Source organism: Pteropus vampyrus, unplaced genomic scaffold, assembly GCF_000151845.1.
Source record: "Pteropus vampyrus isolate Shadow unplaced genomic scaffold, Pvam_2.0 Scaffold82, whole genome shotgun sequence".
NCBI classification, from domain to species: Eukaryota; Metazoa; Chordata; class Mammalia; order Chiroptera; family Pteropodidae; genus Pteropus; species Pteropus vampyrus.
In genome coordinates this window covers 3305475-3327171 of record NW_011888863.1, presented here as the reverse complement: position 1 = coordinate 3327171, position 21697 = coordinate 3305475, and the positions used below count along the sequence as shown (strand labels likewise).

Genomic DNA, 21697 nt, shown 5'->3' with positions numbered 1-21697 from the left:
TGTCTTGCAAAGAGAAATTTAACTTTAATCTGCCTTGTGAAAATAACTGTTTGTTTAATCCCAAAATGAGAAGGCTGAGACAAAAGCATCACCTTCTAAAACAAGGGGAGTAACCAGATTTTTAATTGAAAAAGGATCTAAGGAAGGACTAAGGAAATGAGGTTTAAGTTAGAGACAAGGAAGAGGTTCTAGATATTAAGGGTTAAACATAGCTATGGATTAGCCAAAGTTTTCTAGATATCTTTCAAAGTACAATAGAATTTGAGATGATCTGGATTCCTTCAAGTCCTTTGATTTTAACATAAATGTTCACAGTAGGTCAGTGTCAATTATTGGGGGTATAAAACTGTCATTTCAATTTACTTGATCTGGACTTTGCATAAATATAGTTAAAATGAATACTTATATCTTAAGCTTCTTATGATTGGTATCCTTTAAAAATTCTTGAATCCCTAATGGACACTTCTTCCCAGTAGGAAATACCTTAGTTTTATTTAAATTGTATGTATTAACAATATCCATAACTGATTCAGTTGATACTTTTGATTTTAAAATCAAAAGTATGATGATTGTATTTAGGCTTTCGAATGGGAAAAATCTTAGTTTTCAACTTGTTTGCTTCTCTAAAATCTCTTATTCCTGAAAACAGAGTGATTAAGAAGGAGTTTCTGGAAACCAAAATGGCAGGCAGTTGCCAAAGAAAACTTACCTAGGAGCGGTTCGTGACTGGGGGGATCAGCAGTGCTGTGGTTTTGCATTGTAGCTTCTAGCTCCCCTACTTCAGAAGGACTTAGTGGAATCAACTCCTTATTTGACATCTGAAAAGACAGACTAGTAAGTAGTAAGGTTTCTACTTGAATAAACACTTCTTGGCAGTCATCTGACTTGGGCCGCCATCATCAACATGGCAGCTTGAATTTACTGAGTGTTACGTAATTAAGCACTCCACATGCATCATCTCATTTCACTTTAAAAATATTATGAGGTATCTGTATTATAGGTCAGGAATCTGAGGCCTAAAGAGGCTAATATCTCACCCAAAGTGTTAGAGCCATAATTCTCTACCAATCTACTTGACTCTAAAGCCCACATTCTTCATATCATAACTGAATGTATGTCCTATAAGAAAATTTTTGGGATAAAGAAGGAAAAGTTCATGACCATAATGCTCTGGGTCAAAGTTATTTCAGTTTTTAAAAACTGATGGCAAAACTATATCTCCTATGAAACTACAATGGGAAATACTGCTTTGGAGTGGAGAATGGATTAAATCAGGCTTTTACCAAAAGTTATACACTTACACAGTTGCAGGCCAAACAATCTAATATTCAATGTAACTCATCAAAATAAGAAATCCTTTGCCTGTATTGTCCTAAGTTGATGTACTTTATAAAGTGCCTTTATACATACATGACTTGGAGACTTTTGTTAAAATGATTTAACTCCTGTTTGTAGCATATGGCCTGGCACAAAATGGGTAACCAATAAACATTTGCTAAATGTATGAGTAAAGTCTTAAAATACTAGACCAAAAGACTTATGATATTCACGTAAAAATATATTTGCAAGTTTCCTTTTGTCCCTGTTAAAATTTAATTACTCTTTTCTACCATATTCTTATACCACTTAATTTATAGACATACTTTGAGCTTTTTGTTGTTGGGGCTACATTAGAATTACATTGTATGTGAATCTTTTAGATATTAGCGCTATGTTTAGTCACTTTTGTATATGCATTTCAAATAGCTAGTGTTTGTTCAACTGAATTAAATATTTGTAGCTTATATTAAACTTTTGTTTCAGACCACAAGGAGTACATTTCATCCACTGAACTGGAATCTATTAAAATAACAATAGCTGCCATTTATTGAGCACATGCTGTACCAGGCACAATTTTTGTTTTCATATTAAGTCACTTATCTCATACACCATTCCAAGAGATTGGTGCTATTATTTATCCCTGTTTTACAGATGAGGAAATCAAGGCACAGAGAGTTTAAATAACAAGACTGGGGTTAAGCAGCAGTAAGTGTATGAGTCACAATTTGGATCCAGATAGTACAGTTCCAGCAACTTCATTCTTAACCACTATTCTACATTGCCTATTAAAACCACAGACTACCTAGAAAAGAGTTCATGTATTTTTTTATAGGATGGCTTATTTTCTAGGGAGAAATAACAAGGAGCAAATTTTGTTGTTCATTTATTTCATGAATATTATTTATGATTGTACTTACATTCCTGAAGTTTATCGTGTGAGTATCTTTCATTAAATCTGTTGGACTTGAATCACCAAGGGATGAAGAAAACTGTAACCTTTAAAAATAATAAAAAAAACATTTTATCTACTCACATATTTTTAGAAAGAGATTTTCTCTGAATATATCATAATCTGATAAAAATACAGTGAAGGAACATAACACTCTATATCACGACAGTTTTCACAATAGACTGACTTGTTCGGTGCTAGACTTATTTTTGACCATGGAGTGCTGAAAAACACTCTGTAAAATAGAAACATAAAACTCTGAGGTAAAAAGCTTGTATCATACCTATCTTAATATAGCATGTGGCAAAGTAATAGAATAATATAACACACTTAGTTTAAAACAGGCATTCACATCAAGAGTCAGTTCCTTATCAAGATACCAAACAGAACTGAGAGTAAAGAAAGATTTTCTAACATTCTGCAACCTTTAAGTAGAAAATGTGTCATATTTTTACTGTAATAGGTCATCCCCAGGGATAAATTCAATGAGATACATAATGACATAAATATAATCATATATTTTGATCATAAATCTCTTCACTAGACTTAAATATATAAAACTGACAAGTACCATATAATATATTATTAAATGCTCAATTATGTGAAACGCACACTGGCATAAACATAACTTTATGTCTTTACGTATTCCTAAGACAGCAATTGACAAGAAATTATAGAGGGAGATATTAAAACAGAAATGGAATGAATAAGGTAGGAAAACAAAAGAAAAGATCAGTGGCCTGTCTGGGGAATTTTTCACAGGACACTCAATCTAAATAGCTTGCCTGGCTTCTCATTCTGTGATTCATGGCTTTAAATCACCACCAGATCAACTTGGCCTTGGCTTGAAGAAAACTACCCCTTCCCCATGTGCTTCACTACCAGATTAATCTTTTGAAACATAGCTTTCTTCATGTTAGTCCACTAGGCAGAAACCTGCTTTTTAAGTCCCCCACTACTTGATGTCGCCTTAAACTCCTCACTGCTCTCAGCAACCCAACTCCTCTCTCAGTCAAATCTTGTTCTCTGAAACCACCATGCTTTCTCCCACCCTCCTCCACACACTGAAAAGACTATCTTTTCCCCCATTGAATGATCTGGGCAGCTCTGTTGAAAATCATCTGACCATATGTGATGGAAGGGCATTTTAAGAGGAGCAGAAATTGAGCCAAACATTTAGAGCTGGATACTATTAGAGTGTTCAGGATGCAGTGGGGAAGTCATTTATATATGGAGGTACCTCAGCTGGAAAACTGAATATCCACATGCAGAAGAAAGTTTGGCTATTACCTTACACCATATATAAAATTAACACAAAGTGGATCAATGGATCAAAGACCTAAGTGTAACACCTAAAACTATAAAATTCTCAGCAGAAAACATAGAGAAAAGCCTTCATGACATTGGATATGGCAACGATTTCTTAGATATGATACCAAAAGCACATGTAACAAAAGAAGAGGTATAGTCAAATTTATCAAAATTGAAAAGTTCTATGTATCAAAGGACAGTATCAACAGAGTGAAAAGGCAACCCAGAGATTGGAAAAATACATTTACAAATCATATCTGATAAGAGGTTACTATCCAGAATATTTAAAGAACCCCTACAACTCAACAATAACAAACCAACAAACAAAACAACCTGATTGAGAAATGGGCAAAGAACCTGAATAGACACTTCTTCAAAAAAGACACACAAAGGCCAATAAGTACATGAAAAGATTCTCAACATCACTAGTCATTAAGGAAATGCAAACCAAAATCACAATGAGATTCCACTTCACACCCATTAGGATGACTATTATCAAAAAACAGAAAAGAATAAGCACTGGCGAGAAGTTGGAACCCTTGTGCACTACTGGTGGAGAACATAAAATGGTGCAACTGCTATGGAAAACAGAATGACAATTCCTCAAAAAATCAAAAATAGAATTACCATATGATTTAGCAATTCTACTTCTGGTATATACCCAAAAGAATCATAAGCAAAGACTAGAACATATATTTGTATATTCACGTTCATGGCATCATTATTCACAATAGCCACAGGTGGAAACAACCCATGTGTCTATCAGGGCATGACAACTGTCTTACTAGTGATTTTTTTTTTCCATTTAAGCTATTTTTAATTGAAAAACTTAAATTCAAACTGTACAAAAAGAAAACAAAAAGCAAAAATTTCTTTTTTCTATATCTCCCATTCCCCAATATCTACTCCCAAATATGAAAGGTAACAAATTCTGAACAGGTGGAAGAAGTATCTTGATATATATTATATCATGGAGTTATAGGGTCTTTTTCTACAATTCCAAAATCCAAAACACCTTGAAAACAGAAAGATTTTCGATAACTCATTTGGCAGCAAAATCCAAATCGATCTGAACTTCGCAAAACCTGACCTAACTGATATGAGGCTAATTATTTTTATCCCACTTTGTCCTACTTACTATGAATATTTACATAACTTCATTCCAAAAAAAATATTTTAAGGAAACTTCAGATATAAAAGTAGATTAGTAAAATCTCATACACATACCAAACAGCTTCAATAATCCTTTCCCAATCTTACTTAATGTATATACCCCAAACTCTTACCTCCCTTCTTTCCAGACATTGTACCATTTAATCTGTAAATACGTTGTTGCAGAAATACTATTTGATTATGAGGTGCTGCCCATGATGTAACTGTTCTCTGGGAGTACTATACATACTCCTTAAAAAAAAAAAAAAACTGAATTCCAAAACACTATCTTTCTGAAATCCAAAGAAATTCTGAGTTCAAAACCTATCTGGCCTCAAGAGTTTGAGATGGGCCTATATACACACATACTCACATATCTACACATCTTTTTTTTTTATACAAGTGAGTTATTATGCATACTATTTTGTTCTATTCCTTTGCTTTTTTTCTATTAACTATATATTTTAAGGATCTTTCCATATAAAAATAGAGCTACAAAATTTTTAACAGTTGCAGAGTACTCTATGGATATGCCATAACAAGTTATGGTTATGATAAATAATTAAATCAGTACTGTTAAAAATACATCAATGAACAGTCTTGTTCATCGCTCTTTGCATTATTATATAAGACTGTTTGCTCCCGGGGTAGAATTGCCGAGTCTAGGATTATACATATTCACATTTTTTATAAGTATTGTCAAGTTGCCCCCCAAAGTAGTTTCAACTAATTTATATTCCCACAAACAGTTTAAGAGTGATCGTTTTTTCACACTCTCAGGAATATTGAGTATTATCAAACTTTCAAATCGTTGACAATCTTCTAAATGAAAAAAGGTATCTCATTTAGTTTTGTATATATATTTTTAACTGTGAGTGGGATTGAGCCAATTTTTAAAGTTTCTTGGCCATTTGTATCTTCTATTTATGTCCACTCTCCAACTATTTTTTATTATTGAATTTAAAAAATTGGTTAATAACTTTTTTATAATATATGAAGTTTAACATAGATCAAGGTTATATAAAGTTATATAAAGATTATTATATATAAAGTTTAATAAATTTATACTATAAAACTTCATATATTAAAATAATTGGTCCACTTTATCATTATGAAATACACATATTTTCTGCAGTATATAATTTATCTTAACTTTGTTATAATGGTTATAGTTATGCCAAATTTTGAGTTTTTATATAATTTATATTTTTTCTTAATAAATTTTGGATTTTACATGATGATTTTTATGCCTTTCCAAACTAAGATTATAAAAATCCATCCCTGTGTTCTTGAAATACTTCTATAGTTTTACTTTTAACTTTTTGGTTTACCTGGAATTTAAATGAGTATAAAGAATAAAGTTGTGATCTAGCTTTCTTTTCTTTTCAGATGGTTATAGAGTTATTATAATGCTCTTAACTGTTTCATTCATTTCTTCTTACTAATTTAAAATGCCACTTTTACCATCTAACACATTTCCATATGTGTTTAGTCTTTTTGATAGTCTTAGTCTCAATCTATTACTTTTGGTTTTTAGAATTTTCCTGGATATTCTAATATGGTTAGTATCATTTGTTGGATACTAAAAAAATGAATGCATGATGGCATTTCGACAGGATTCACATTGAATTTATAGGTTAGTTTAAGGAACACTGATATCCTTATAATACCGAGTCTTTCTATTGAAAAAAAACATATCTGGAAAGTTATTCATGTCATCTTTTGACTAACTTTGTAGTATTTAAAAGTTTTTTCTTCATATAGTTCTGGACACTTCTTGTAAAATTTATATCTAAATACCATTTTTCATCTTTTTTGTTGCTACAGTAAAGGTGATCTTCCATCATATTGTTGAACTGTTTATTGTTTGTATATAGGAAACTTACTGATTTTTGAATATTGATTTTGTAAGTATAATAATTTTACTTGTGATATTTGTAGCAATCAAACATTACCTTTGTAAGTCCAGAACTTCATTTGCAATATCTGTTCCGATACTACCAGCACCAAGTACTGTTCCAGTAGACATTCCGGGCACACTAATACAAGACTGTCTAGAGGATTCTAAATAACAACAAAAGAAAAAATTCAATTGAGGACTTTAAAAAAGCATATAACTGTGGTTAATATCTTTCTTTCAGTTTAGATATTTCTCTCTCTAAAAAAAAAAATACTACCTGCATTCTAAAATGTTAGAACATTCATGCTTGCATTACAAACAAAATTAATGATGGTTTAATGGTTATTGAAGAGTGACAGGAATCAAATGTGTAGAAAATCACTGAGGTTACAATCATGACCCAACCCTTGGGTACTGATAGTTTCTTTTCACTTTAATGTCCACGCTAAAGTTAAAGCAATGTTGCTTTATTTTTAATATTTCCTAATATTTTTATTTTTATTTATACATTTGATACATTAAAATATTCCTGGGTGGAAAACTAACACAGATAGGCAAAAATTCCCTCTTAAAGCTTTTTATTAATTTGTCCAACACACATTTTATTGAGTGTCACAAAGTAGAAGGAACTATATACATGTATATGCTAGCTGCTTAGGGATAGATAATGGATATAAAACACCATTCCTACTCTTAAAGAACTCACAATCCAGTGATGAGCCGGTTGCGCAAACAACTAATTGCAATACAATGTAAGATTACAATGGAAGTATGATGAAAGTACTGTGAGAATTCTGAAGAAGGTAACCCATAGAAGTCTTTTCAATTTCACCTTGAAATTTTCCCTCTCCAAGACAGAAAAAGATGGTAACTTAATAATAACAATCTAAGTAATAAGTTTCTATCATCTAAAACTAAGCTTACCTTCTAATGATTGAGAGCTGCAAGGAAGTAATGATACTTCTCCATTCTCACTATGTCCCCTAGAATAAAGAAACACTCTAAGTGAAAGAAATTGTTAAAGTAACTACCTTAAGCTGAGTGTATTTGATTTGTCAATTCTTGATCCATTTGTTTTATATACACATTTTGTTAATGTCATCACCAGAGATCAAGGTATTAATGTGCTAAGTACCTAATTAATGCCCTATTACCTCATAAAATGTATGTTCTCACAGTTACAAACTCTCAAGTACTATGCTAATGATAAGAAGGCAAAGGTTATTGGAATGGGTAATACGATACTGCTGGAGGTACTAAATTTTGGGGGCCTTTTTTAAAGCCAAATATTGAAGATAAGGAAATAGAACTGGTTTAATGAAACCTTATTACAATTAACGCAAAACTTATAGAAAAAGAAAAATGCTTAGAACAAGGCCATGCTAGCATATTGAGCAAATCAGGAAAAGCTGGCTTTTCATTCAGGCTGACAGCTATAGACAGGAGTTGGCAAGCAGTGCTTGGGATGAATTTCTGCTCATACCTCAGCCAAATACTCCTGTACAGTCCCATGTAGTACTCAGCTTAAAAGACGTACATGTAAAATGATGTGAAGAACAAAACAATTTCTTAAAATGATATACAGTTTAAAGGCACATCCACATCATTTGTTGAAGGGACAAGACAAAGCCATGGAGGGTAGGAAGGAAATGCTTGAATAAAATACCTTTACTATCATACTTCAAATTAAGCAAAAAGGAATATATTTTAAAAGGGCAAACTTCTAGCTTAATTCTGAGAACTAATGCCAACAGACAGTAAACGAATTAGTAATACACACACACACACACACACACACACACACTCTCTCTCTCTCTCTCTCTCTCTCTCTCTCTCTCTCTCTCTCTCTCTCAAGTTGTAATAAAGCCAGAGAATCATAAAGCTTTAATGGCTTAGCAGGATGATAAGAGGGAAGCAAAAAACTCATTTGAAATTAATAGAAGGTCTTAACAACATAAAAAATTACTTACAAAACTAAAGTGTTGATAGACACAATATATTCCAGTTCTTTGGTCCAAGGATTTGTGAAACTAAACCACTGGCTTTTTAAAGTTACAAAAGAGCCATCTTTCGCTCTGAATTTGTATGAATCTGTAAATATTTTCTCTTTACTCTGTAGAACTTAACAAGAAAAGATAATAATCAGCATAACAGTCTACCACTATATAAATCAAACTTTTGAAGATGAATTCAAGTTTTGGATTTCACAGGAATGAGAAATTAAGAGTTGAAGTTGCAATTAAAAAATACCAAAACCTTACCCCACTCAATGCATACCTGCTTTGTGCTTGTCAGTCAAATTACTATGGTCATCTTGATGAAAATATTCGTAACAAGAAGTTCCCAAAAGTTCCTGAGGCAGATATCCTAAAATTGCTGTTGCCCTAGTTTTAAAATTAAAAAGAAACTTCAGAATTTGTGAAAAAATTTACTTCCAGATTAGTGTCGGTCCATATGTGGTCAGGATAGCAGGAAAGTGGACTGAGGGATGAGTGAGTCATGTGCATCACTGGCTCCCTTTGACTGCCCAAGACCCAAACCAGAGCTGCAAAAAAGAAGTGACATCCAGGCATGAGGCTACCTCAGAGGACACCCACCCAATCTAGAGTATGCTTTTTCTACCATTCACCAATAAAACTGTGGCCACAGACCGTGCCCAGCTTCGGCACCATTTTGGCTTGAACAAATTTACCGATATATCCATATTGTTATTTCATTTCAACTTTATTTCCTGTTCTGAAGCCTTAAAAAAAATCCAGCAGTGCTAAGTCACATTTTAATAGTCTTAAATATCCCACTGAACTCTAATCATTATGGCATATAACTGTTACCTTTGATCCACATAGACGAATTTTCCATTCATTGCAAAACGGGTTATAAATTCAGTTGGTTTCACTTTAATCATTTCTCCACTGTTCTGTGGGACAATATACGGATGTAATCTTCCAATGGCAATAAGGCAGGTAAAATTACTGTCTTTCTGACTGTCCCTTTCTTCTTCCATTCCGATGATATTTGGAGGCCAGCTTCTCAAGTAACCCGTACAGTGGATAGTACAGAATTTTCTATGATCTAATTCAAAAGTTTTTAAAAAAGAAAATTTGTTAATTATATCTCAATAAAACTGGAAAAAGATAAAGAATTTTTAAAAAGCATTTGAATCATGAATTCTTAAATTTCTTACATTAACATTTATAGTAGTTATAATTGTGCTATGACATGTTCTTTAAACATGAAAGGGAAATAGCATTTCATTTAAAAAATCATTGGTTGTGTTTATTTTATTCTTAATGAGTTATTTTTCTCAGGAACTAAACTATATGTACTACATCAAGTAAACAGATTGCTTTAATCTAGGTTTAAATAGATCTATAACTACTTAATTATTATAAGTCAATTTTTAAAAATATAGTAATTTATATCTATTAGAAAAAGTTAAACTTCATGCTCTCTTGCTCTTAGCCACAAAGAAATTGTTTTCAGCTTATTAAAATTTTGGTATATTATTATTTATATTCAAAAGTTTAAAGGACAATTATGCATACATTCTTAAATTTCTTATGTTAGTACATAATGGTTTATAGATAAATTACAGAAACATTTTAGAGAACACTGGAGAAATTTATAATAAAAGGTATTATAGAAACAAAATGACTCAAATTTCACTTTTCAGAAAAATCCCAAGCAATTAACTCATAGGAAAAAGCTTGTCAAACAGGTCCAACCAGAATAATTAAAAAATTGGAAATAATCCATATGCTCAAATATCAATAATTATATAAAAACTCAAAATTTGGCATAACTATAACCATTATAACAAAGTTATATGTGTATCAATAAATGCTTAAGAAAACAATAAAATGCAACACAAGCATAAAAGGCGGCAGTTTACAGATTATGGCAATCCACCCAAAAAGCGATTTAAAGGTTAAAATGAAGGGAAAAAGGGCCAGTAAAAATTACTTAAAACCGTTGTTTGTAAAGATTTAGAAAAGACCAGAACAGTCGCTGTTTTAAATCGGCACTATTTGGTAAAACCGTTACTACAAATATTCTTTTAAAAACATTTTTTAATAGATGATGATATGAGCTATCTTATAAAATAGCAATAGTAATAGCAGAGATTTATAGAACACTTTATGCGCTATGCTCTAAATGCTTTTTTTTAATTAATTTATTTTTATGGTGAATTGGTTAATGAAATCCAGTAAGTTTCAGCTGTACATTTTAACAGTAAGGCATATATATATTTACATTGTGTTCTTTAAGTATATAATTCATTTAATCTGCTTAATAGTCCTGTGAGATGTTCTAGTGTTACCCCCATGGTGTTAGGAAACTGAGAGTTAATGCCAAGGTTATAGCGGGGAAGGGTGGAACCAACGTTTAGATCCAGACAGGCTGGCTCCAGAGCCTCCCTTTCTGAACCACTAACGCCCTGCTATTTGATGATAGTGAGTGCTCTGTCACTGAAGGTGTTCAAACAGGAGTAGCCTGGGTGATGGAGGAAAATGAGTACAAAAAGATGTTCCAATCAGAGGGAACAGCCAGCGTACACCGAGAGTTAAAAGAGAGCAGTCAGATGTGGCTGGTGCATTGTCTGAGATGGGGAAATGGAGAATGAAGCAGGGAACAGCTCCTGATAGCCATGCCTAGGACCCGGTATTCAACAACTAACACATCACCTCCTCCATGGTCCATAGATGCCTTAAATTACTAGTCATTATCTTTCCAACCTATTCCCTATCCTATTTAATTATCTGGACAATCAACCCAGATAATTAGATCTGTCTCCAAACACCAGAGAAAAAGGGATCAAGCAGAGAGTACAGGTGTCAGACGTTGGAAACCAGGTGGCAGGCCCTTGAAGTGGTAAGTGCTGAGAGAATAAGTCATGTGGTACTGACAGGATCCGCCACACTTCACAAGCCAGTGGATTCTCCATGTGTTGCTGTATTACTGATTATCTTTCCAAGATAAACTTAAATACCTAAGATGTTTGGTAGCAGTCTTTCATCAGCCTTTGATTTCACAAGTTGAGATACGTAATTTTATCCTTATCTTAGAAGCTTTTTCAAAGTTTGAATCCATGACATTACTGTTAGAACCAGGGTGGAAATGTTTTTCATGTCAATCTTATTACTTTTAAAAATCCTTTTATTATGAAAAATCTCAAATATACACAAAATCAAAGAGAAAAGCACAGTTGACCCTTGAACAAAACAGGAGTTAGGTGCGCTGACTCCCCAAAACTTTACTAATAGCCTATTGTTGACTGGACGCCTTACCAATAACGCACAAGTCGATGAACACATATTTTGTACATTGTATGTATTATATACTGCATTACAATAAAGTAAGCTAGAGAAAAGAAAATGTTAAGAAAATCATGAGAAAATATACTTACAGTATTTATTGAAAAAAATATACATGTAAGTGGATCCATGCAGTTCAAACTCATGTTGTTATGAGCGACTTGTGGCTAATCTTGGAAATGGCCTTTCCATAAATCTTAAATTCAGTTTCAATTAGCATTAAAAAGGCTGCTTTCTGCTCTCTATTCTTTTATTTTTAAATGTCACTAAGGCAAAACTATGAAGACAAAAGATCAGAGGTTGCCAAGGGTGGTGGTGAGGAGATGAACAACCAGAGCATAGATTTTTAGGGCAGTGAAGATAATCTGTATGATATTATAATGATGGATGTATGTCATTATATATTTCTCCAAACCCACAAAATGACCACCACCAAGAGTTAACACTAAGGTAAACAAACTATGGACTTTTGGGAGATCATGAGGTGTTAATGTAGGTTTCATCCTTGGAAAATATATATACCATTCTGGTGAAAGATGTTCATAATAGAGAAGGCTATGCATGTGTGAGGGCCAAGAATATATGGGAAATCTCTTTACTTTCCTCTTGATTTTGTTGTAAACCTAAAACTGCTCTAAAAATAGTCTTAAAAAATAATCAGAAATTTTAATGTAACATGTCCCAGTAAAAGGAAAAAAACCACCTTTATTAACTTTCATCATTAATAAGGAGTGGTCTTAAAACAATTATATTGGCCAATTACTGTCGGAAAGAACAATTTAATAGCAACTATATGCAAAATATAATTATTTCACTTGACAAACACTGTCTTTGGTTAAAGTAGAATGCAAAATGATCTCATGTATGGGAAGTCATCCATGTGGCGAATGAGGGTTCTATTTTGCAGTTACCTTATCCTGGTCCAGGCATCTGTTTACATGTCTGTCTGCATGCAGTTGTCTTCAAACCAGGCACTTTGAGGAAGGGCCATACTGATCCTTAACACATGCCCTTACCATTCCTTAGGCCAAACTGACCTCATGCCTTTGGCACAGAGCTCTGAAGTGTTAAGTGAGCACTCGGTTCAAGTGTTTAAACAGACTAAAAAATCCTTTTTTGAGGAGATATTTGACTCAGACTGCAGGCATCCGTGTGGCCCAGCTTGATGTGGGAGTGGACATCGTGTCTGGGTGGGGATACATTCCTACAACCAGAGCCAACCGCTCCCCCCCACCCCCACCCAACACCACCCCCGTTGTATGTCTACTGCAGAAATCATCTAAAATGGATCTTTCATCTTTGGCATACTGGAAGCTACTCTAAGTGGCATGGCACAGTGGAGAAAAAATACAGATTTTAAAGCCAGATTACTGGTTCTGCCACTTTCTATGTGACTTTAGACAAATACTCTTTTTAGGTTTGTTTCCTCATTTGCAAGATGGGGGCTGGTTTGCACAGGATTGTTGTGCAGATTTAGTTACTTTTGCAAAGTGCTTGGCGTATAGATTTTAAATAATTACTAATTTTCTTCTTGTTCTTTTATTTTCCTTCTCTTCTTTCTGAGCCATAAATAATAGCTTCCATTTATCGAGTGCTTACTGGGAGACAAGCACTGCATTAGCCATGTGTTATCCTGACCATATTCCCATGAGGTGCTGTATCATACCAACTGTATCAGTCTGCTAGGACAATCATAACAAAATACCAGCCTGGGTAGCTTAAACAATAGAAATTCATTTTCTCATAGCTCTGGAGGCTAGAAGTCCAAGATCAAGGTTTGGTTTCTCCTGAGGCCTCTTTTTGGCTTGTAGACAGCTGACTTCTCATTGTGTCCTCATGTGGCCTCTTCTCTGTGAGTGTGCATTCCAGGTGTGTCCCTCTTCTTATGAGACACCAGTCATACTGGATTAGGGCCACACTCTTATGGCCTCGTTTAACCTTAATTATCTTTTTTAAGGTCCTACCTCCAAGTGCAGTCACATTGAGAGCTAGGGCTTCAACATGGAAATTTGGGAAAACACAATTCAGCCCATAACACCCATTTTCCATGTATTGAGAGGAACTTGCCTTAGGTTGCACAGCTATTAAGTGGCAGACAATTAAAAAGCTACTGAATTCAGAACCCAAGTCCTTTCTACTCTGTCCTAAAGCTTGACCACTGGCATGGTTGTTATGAGGCAGAGCTTAGTATGAGAACCTGGAGGGACTTAAAAATAGTTGGCTCCTTTAGCTCATCACAGAATTCAACTATGAATCAGCTCTAATTGACCATTTGCCAGGTATTCTTGAAATAGCTGTATTTTTCCAGTAAGATTATCAATATTTATTTCAAAGAAAAGAAATTTTCCCTGGCTCTTCTATAAATCTCTGAAACTTATAATGAAAAAAATCCTTTTAGAAACCACATGGAAGGACTAAAGTTTGATTATTACATTCTTTAAGAATGATTATATACATGTGTTTTTGCTTAAGATTCAAAGTTTACAAAACTGCTTCAAAATACTGTAACAATATCATGTAGTTTCATGGAAAGCATGTCACTTTCCTTTTTGTATCTTTGCAAAGGGTCAAAAGACCAGACACAAAGTGTTATACTTCCAAGGTTATCATCAGTGACTGACTTGGGCTCCCATACCTAAGAAAAATCCTCCAAGATACATATATTCAGTCATGTACAGTTCTAGAATTTCACAAAAATCAAAATGAAAAATCCAGAAAGAAGAGCGAGCCCAGACAAGGTAGTCCTACCACCAATTTGTAGCTTGCAGTTCCATATTTCAAGCCAAATTGTAAAATGCCCATTTGATTAACCTACGTTTATTTTCAGTAAGGCCCATATTCCTTTGGTTTCCACTGCAGAGCCTTTTCCGATTTCTCATGAGAATTATGGTACAGAAAATGATCCAAATTGTGTGCTGTCTTAGTTAGCTAGGACTTCCATAGCAAAGTACCACAGACTGGGTGGCTTAATCAACAAATATTTATTTCCTCACAGTTCTGGAGGCTGGAATTCCAAGATCAGGATGGCAACATAGTCCTGGTGAGGGCTCTTGTCTTAGCTTGTAGATAGCTACCATCTTGCCGTGTGCTCACAGACAGCCAACCCTCTGGTGTCTCTTTTTATATTGGGCACTAATCACATTATTAGGGCCCCACCCTCATTCCTTCACCTAAGCCTAATCATCTCCCATAGGTCTCATCTCCAAATGCCATAACATTGGGGGTTAGGAATTCAACATATGAATTTCAGGGGACACAATTCAGCCCATAGCATGTGATCAAAACTTCGAAATAAAATTGTTTAAATTGCTTCTTGGGTGAAACAAAAACACTATCATATAGATTAATTCACTGGATTCTCAACTGTCCGTGTGGATTTGAAACCAATTATGTGGTCAGTCAGGAACAAAGGACAAGGAGATGGTCATGTGTTCCTTCAGTAAACGTTTGAGAGTCTACTATGTGTTAGGCACCTTGAAAAGAGAAATAAAGCTCTCATTCTAGTGTGAGAGGCAAACATAGAAAATATAACTGCAATATAGTGTAGAAAAGATAGGAAATAAGAGACATGCTCAGGATTATTAATGGACTACCAAAAGTGGGTGCTAGGGACTCAGGTCCAACCAGAAAAAGGAGGGTGTCGAGGAGGATTTCCTAGAAAGAGGTGTTGCCTGTGCCTTAATAGCCCAGGACCTGCTGATAGGCTTGCATTCTCCTTTCCTTCAGCATGATGGCCCAGTGCTCCTGCTGGTGTTCTGTCTTGGAGATCTGAGTCTGATAAATCTCTAAGGCCATAGGCTTGGCAGGCTCTATCTTTTCTTCCAAACTGGGCACTTCCCAGTTCAGGATTAAACTTTCATTATGGTGGGAAAGGATGTCATCAAGCTGCCTTCTTAAATCTTCCATGTTTCCACTGATCATCCTGTAGGGTCTGGGGAATAGATCCTTTGAAATGTTTCTTGAGGTTCTCCCAGTTGATCCACATGTTTTGGCCCCTCTCTGGTGTTAATATGAAGTCCTAAGAGGAGCATACCCAGGGTGTGTGATTTGGTGCTTCATAATCTGCAGTGATAGCAATGGTCACATAGCTCCCACTGGACCTAATGCAGCACAATTCTTCCTTACTATCGGGCTAAGGGTCTACTAAAAGTGCAGAGACGTTCCTAGGGGTAACCCCGAGACTCATCTCTAATCTCCAAAGTGATGGCCTTCATATATTTCTTTTGCATGCTATACAAAAATTTTAAGCACCCTTCATGTGTATAAACTATATACATCTGCTTTTGTACTAACATGTGTATTATAAAAAACAAAACTAAAAATAAAAATATAAATGGATGAAAAACAATGTTTTAAGAACAAACTTTATTAATGATAAACGTTTTTGTTCTTTAAAAATTATAATACATAATGAAGCAATATAATTAATTACGCTCTAAATTTTTTTAAAGTATAGTTGTCATACAATATTATATTAGTTTCAGGTGTATAATATAGTGATTCAACATTTATATACCTTACGATGAGATCACCATAAGCATAGTAACTGTCACTGATATTACTGACTGTATTCCCTGTGCTGTACATTACATCCTCCTGGTTCATTTATTTTACAACTGGAAGTATTTACCTCTTATTCCTTCTTCCTTTTCACTCATCCCCCATGCCTCTCATCTGACAATCATCCATTTGTTATCTATATCTGAGTCTGTTTGTTTTGTTTGTTCATTTGTTTTATTTTTTTTTTGAGATTCCACTTATAAGTCAAATCATATGGTATTTATCTTTCTCTGTCTTATTTCACTTAGCAAAATATCCTCTAGGTCTATCCAAGTGTTTCATTCTTTCTTATAGTTGACTAGTATTGCATTATTTATATATATATATTATATATATATAATATATATATATAAATATATATATATGCAAAAAATATATATATATATATATATATATCTCTTATCTGCATCTATCCATCTATCTTGGCTATTGTAAATAGTGCTGCAATGAGCATAGGGGTGCATATATCTTTTCGAATTGTTTTTGTTTTCTTTGGATAAATACCCAGAAGTAGAAATACTAGGTTGTATGTTCTATCTTTAATTTTTTGAGGCACCTCCATACTGTTTTCTGTAGTGGCTGTACGAATTTATAATACCACCAACAGTGTACAAGAGTTCCCTTTGCTCCACATCCTTGCCAGCATTTATTTGTTGATTTATTGATGACAGCCATTCCAACAGGTGTGAGGTGAGTGCTCAATATGATTCTGATTTGCAGTTCCCTGATGATTAGTGACATTGAGCATCTTTTCGTATGTCTGTTGGCCACCTATATTTTTTTTAAGATAACTGTCTATTCAGGTCCTCTGTTCATTTTTAAATCAAATTCTTTGTTGTTGTTGTTGTTGTTTTTGCTATTGAGTTTCTTATATATTTCATATGTTAACTCCTTATCAGATATGTCATTTGCAAATATCTTCTCCCATTCAGTAGGTTGTCTTTTCACTTTGTTGATGGTATGCTTTATTTTTTAAAACCATATTTTAATATAATGTGAAATAGTGATTTGAAGGCCTATTTCTAAATCTAACTTCTCATTCTCTTTTTCTTCGTAGCACTTATCAGCAAGGATTTTGTTCACTGCTCTGGGTCCAGCATATAGAACAGTGTTTGGCTCATATTGTATACTTAATATATATTTTTAAAAATTCTTTTTGAACATGATTTCATATAATGGTATGTTACACATCCCTTCACTACTCCATGTTCAATGACCTCATGTAGGCAGCTTTAAATTAGCTACCGTGTGACTATTTACACCACAGAAATTGGCAAAGCTATAAATCAGAGCTTGATTTGTTTTTTCCTGATTGTGTAGACTTATGAAAGTGATGGACAAAACACTTTGGATTAACTTAAATTGTGTGTTGTATCTGTAGTTATACAGTGAATAGCACAATAAATTTAAGTAAATAATCTTGTAATTAAAAAACCATTATCACTTTTAGCACAGTCCCTCATATTGAAAAATAAGTTAAGTTTCAAGAACATGTCTTCATGGTTTCACTTTTATTTTACTAATTAATGTAAAGGAAAACATCAACCAACATTCTTATCAGAACTACACTCAGAAAGCTGGTTGTTGCATACTGACCAGCACACCACTGCCCCTAACCCATGTAGTGGGCCTACGAATCTAGCCCCAGCTGCCTTTCTTCCTAACACTCTCTTCATCATTTAGGATCTAGTCACACTGATCTTTGTTGGGTCCCCAGCATACCAAGTTTTTCTATCTTAGGAGTTTTATACTTGTCTTTCTGTCAGGAATTTCTTCCCATAGATTTGTACATAGCTGACTCCTTCTCATTCAGTTCTCAGATCAAATGTCACTTAATAGATATTCTCTGAGTTGTCTAAAGTAACTACTTCTTCCTAGTTCCTGTCCTCATTATCCTCTTTTATTGACTTCATTGTACTTTCTACTACCTAAAATATTATTTACTTGTCAAATGGCTGTCCCCTGTCCCTATAAGGGTTAGTAAATAATGATTTGTCTCCCTGTTTCCAGTGTATTCTTTGCACCTGGTATGGTGCCGAGCACACAGTAGGATCTAAATTAATAATTGTTGACCAACAAAAATCTATTTAATTAGAGACTACTATGTCAGATAATGATCTCCAGCTTATCTCTACCATTTTTACTTAAGTATAGCCAATATGTACAGACCTTTTTAGAAACAAGATTGTAATAGAAGCTGTGAAAAAATGTAAGTGGGGAAGAAATCACCAAAAGAACTTCAGCCCGTCTTGGGCAATGCTGCCCAGGGCATGCCTTCTTCCTCTCCTTTCTTGCTCTTTACTTCTCTTGTGCACCCAGAGAATCTCATACTTGAGAGAAGAGTCTAAAGCAGTGGTTCTCAAAAAAGAATAGAGACGTTGAGAATCAAACCTATAAGGTTACAAGTCTTAGAAGGAAAGAGTAAGATGATAGAGCAAGGGGTAGAGGATGAAATCAAGTTTTTCAGGAGTAAAATGGTTACACTGGGCACTAGCCATGCACCAAGACAAAGATGACTAAAATACTAGTACTAAATAAGTCCATGTGGAAACTCTTCTCTTCCCAGAAGGAAAGACAGATTAGTCTGATAATCTTTAACGCACTTACAAAACTTGATAAGCCTCTACTCAATTTATAACTTGCATCAAACACCACAAAGATTTCAGCCATGTTAAGGGAGCTGCATTGGCTACCATGTTTTTCTCTTATATGGATTGCTGTGTAGATTAGGTGACTCACTTGTGGTTGTATCTATTCAACATGGCATTAGACCATCTCTAGATAAATTATAAGGGTAAAATGTCCTACAGTTCAGGTCTACATAGAGTATGACTCCTTAGACCACCCACATAAATAATTCCTGCCCTTGGAAACTAGCTCCATGTTATATGACCATGACCCAATATAAGATTAATATACACTTAATATGACTGACTTGAGAAGGAAGGCAGAGAGAGCAAGTGCCCTGAAGTAATGACAGTAATGGCACTTACCATCTGCTCTGCACTGTCCTAAGTTTAGGTGCATTATTTCTAATAGTATTCATAAGAGCTCACAGCATTTATCAGGTGTTACTATGCTAGGAACCATGCTAAGCACATAACACATATTAACTCATTTAATCCTGATAACAATCCTGTGAGGAAGGTTCTATTATTCTGATCTTACAGTTGAAAAGAGTGAGACTCCAAAGAATTTAGTAATTTATCTTCAGTCACATAGTTAATCACGAATTAGGATTCAAACCTGAGCAGTTTGCCTCCAGAATCTATGCACTTAGCCAATAAACAAAACCATACAACCCTGTGAATATCCTTGTTTTTCAGATAAGGAAATAGGCTCAGAGGGGTTAAGAAAATTGTTCACAGTCACACAGCTAGCAAGTGGTAGAGCCAAAATTTGGTCCCAATCAGCTGGATTCCACAGCCTCTGTACCACCAGTCCAGCTGGTGATTTCAACCCTCAGGTTGCCATACATATGACTTTAGACAGCTCCTCACCACTCAGAGCCAAGGACAAGAGGGAAGCAATTGATGGTTTACAAACAGACCCACCCATAGGATTGCTGATTCATTCTGCTTTTGTTTCTTTATCATATAACATAAAAGTAGGGGGTTTAGGTTTGAGTAAGTTTTGCCTACTTCACTTTCTGCAAGTTTCTGCAAATTGTCTTTCCTCTCTGATTCTAAAACACAGGTAAGAATGTTTTTGTGGGGATTAAAATACTTAGCACAGCATCTGGCACAGAGTAAGTGCTTAAAAAGTGAGTATTAGTGATTATTACCTTAAGCAGTTGCCAAAAAAGATTCTAACCAAAACTTGTAAATAAACCGAATCTTGCTCTACATGAAGATCCTTTTAAAAGATGTGAAAGCAAATTTTACCTTAAAATTTGCATAAGGAATTCTATATCTGATAGGTTAATACGTTCTTACGCAAAAACATCATGATATTTTACAGTCCCTAAAAGGTCCCAATTAAGTAAAATAGATGTTAAATCAATTCAAAATGTAAATACCTGCAAGCCTATATAGGAATCACGAGAAAACAGAACTAGAAATATTTACCAAAGAACCACAGTATCATGAAAATTAAAACGACACCTAGAACATCTTAAGAAATATTCACCAACCCCAATAAACTTAAACATAAACTTAAAAAAAAAATGTTCATCAAAATGAATCAAATCAGGCCCTTGCACTATTGTAGTTTTTTAAAGAGACCTAACTTATATTTTAAAAGTAGTACTGGAATTTCATAACAAAATTTTGTTTCCATCTCTTCCCATTTCTTCCCACTTGATAGTCCCCGAACAGCAATTTCAACAGCACCATTAAAGTCTTGGGCAACAAAGAAAATATGTAATTACTTGATAAATTTGAAAGATATGATCAGCCAATCTAAATAATTCTGGTTAAAAATAACTTATTTCTTGAGGTGCTTTTGGCCTTGATTATTTGCCTTGACCATATATTTTATTTGTTCTGTACATAACATATTTAGGGCATTAATTTTATATCCATGCCTTATATCAGTTGACACTTCAAAATAATGATACCTTTCTTCTTTGAGTTGGGTAAGCATTCATCCTCTTCTTTGACAGAGACTTTACAACTCTTTATCCGACAGAAAAAGGATCGTCTTGAGCCAGAACACACACGAGTCCTTCCAGTTTGGAAATTGCTGTTAACTTGGAAGCCAGCTTTCATAGCAGAACGAGGCAAGAGAATAGGTAGAAAAAAATATTTTCAAATAATTTTGAAATTATCTCCTAACGTTTTCTGAACATCTATTACATTTTTTTACAAATTAAAAAAAGAAATGGTTATTTAAAGCAATGACATCATTGTACAGTAAGCCAGGAAGTGAAACATACCAAAAAAAATGTATTTGTTAAGCAATCATATTTTGATAACTTATAAACACTTGCAATTTATCTTTATTTTTCCCCTGGGGGTAGATGATAAAGATAATTAAAATAAAATAAAATAAAAATTAAATTAAAAAATGAAAAAACTCAATTATAATGATCAATGGCATAAAGCATCATTATTTTTTAATTACTTGGCACTAAGCATTTTCAGAGAAAAATAAGTATTTTTGGAGAAAACAAAGAATATTTATACCTCCCAAGCACAATTATAGAAGGTATTTCATATTGAATAGACCTAACTCATACAAGAAAATAAT

General features: G+C 34.1%; 1 protein-coding gene across 4 annotated transcripts in view; it reads right to left on the bottom strand.

Moving 5' to 3' along the window:
• ARNTL2 (aryl hydrocarbon receptor nuclear translocator like 2) overlaps positions 1 to 21697 on the bottom strand; it is a 67642-nt gene that overhangs the window by 5419 nt on the left and 40526 nt on the right. For all 4 annotated transcript variants that reach the window (XM_011363093.2, XM_023532370.1, XM_023532372.1 and 1 more), the window contains 8 exons: positions 21066 to 21209; positions 9464 to 9704; positions 8910 to 9016; positions 8603 to 8753; positions 7557 to 7615; positions 6688 to 6796; positions 2238 to 2316; positions 710 to 818 (listed from right to left, as the gene is read on the bottom strand). In XM_011363093.2, the coding sequence (XP_011361395.2) occupies positions 710 to 818; positions 2238 to 2316; positions 6688 to 6796; positions 7557 to 7615; positions 8603 to 8753; positions 8910 to 9016; positions 9464 to 9704; positions 21066 to 21209 (999 nt within the window). The remainder of the gene's footprint in view (positions 1 to 709; positions 819 to 2237; positions 2317 to 6687; positions 6797 to 7556; positions 7616 to 8602; positions 8754 to 8909; positions 9017 to 9463; positions 9705 to 21065; positions 21210 to 21697) is intronic.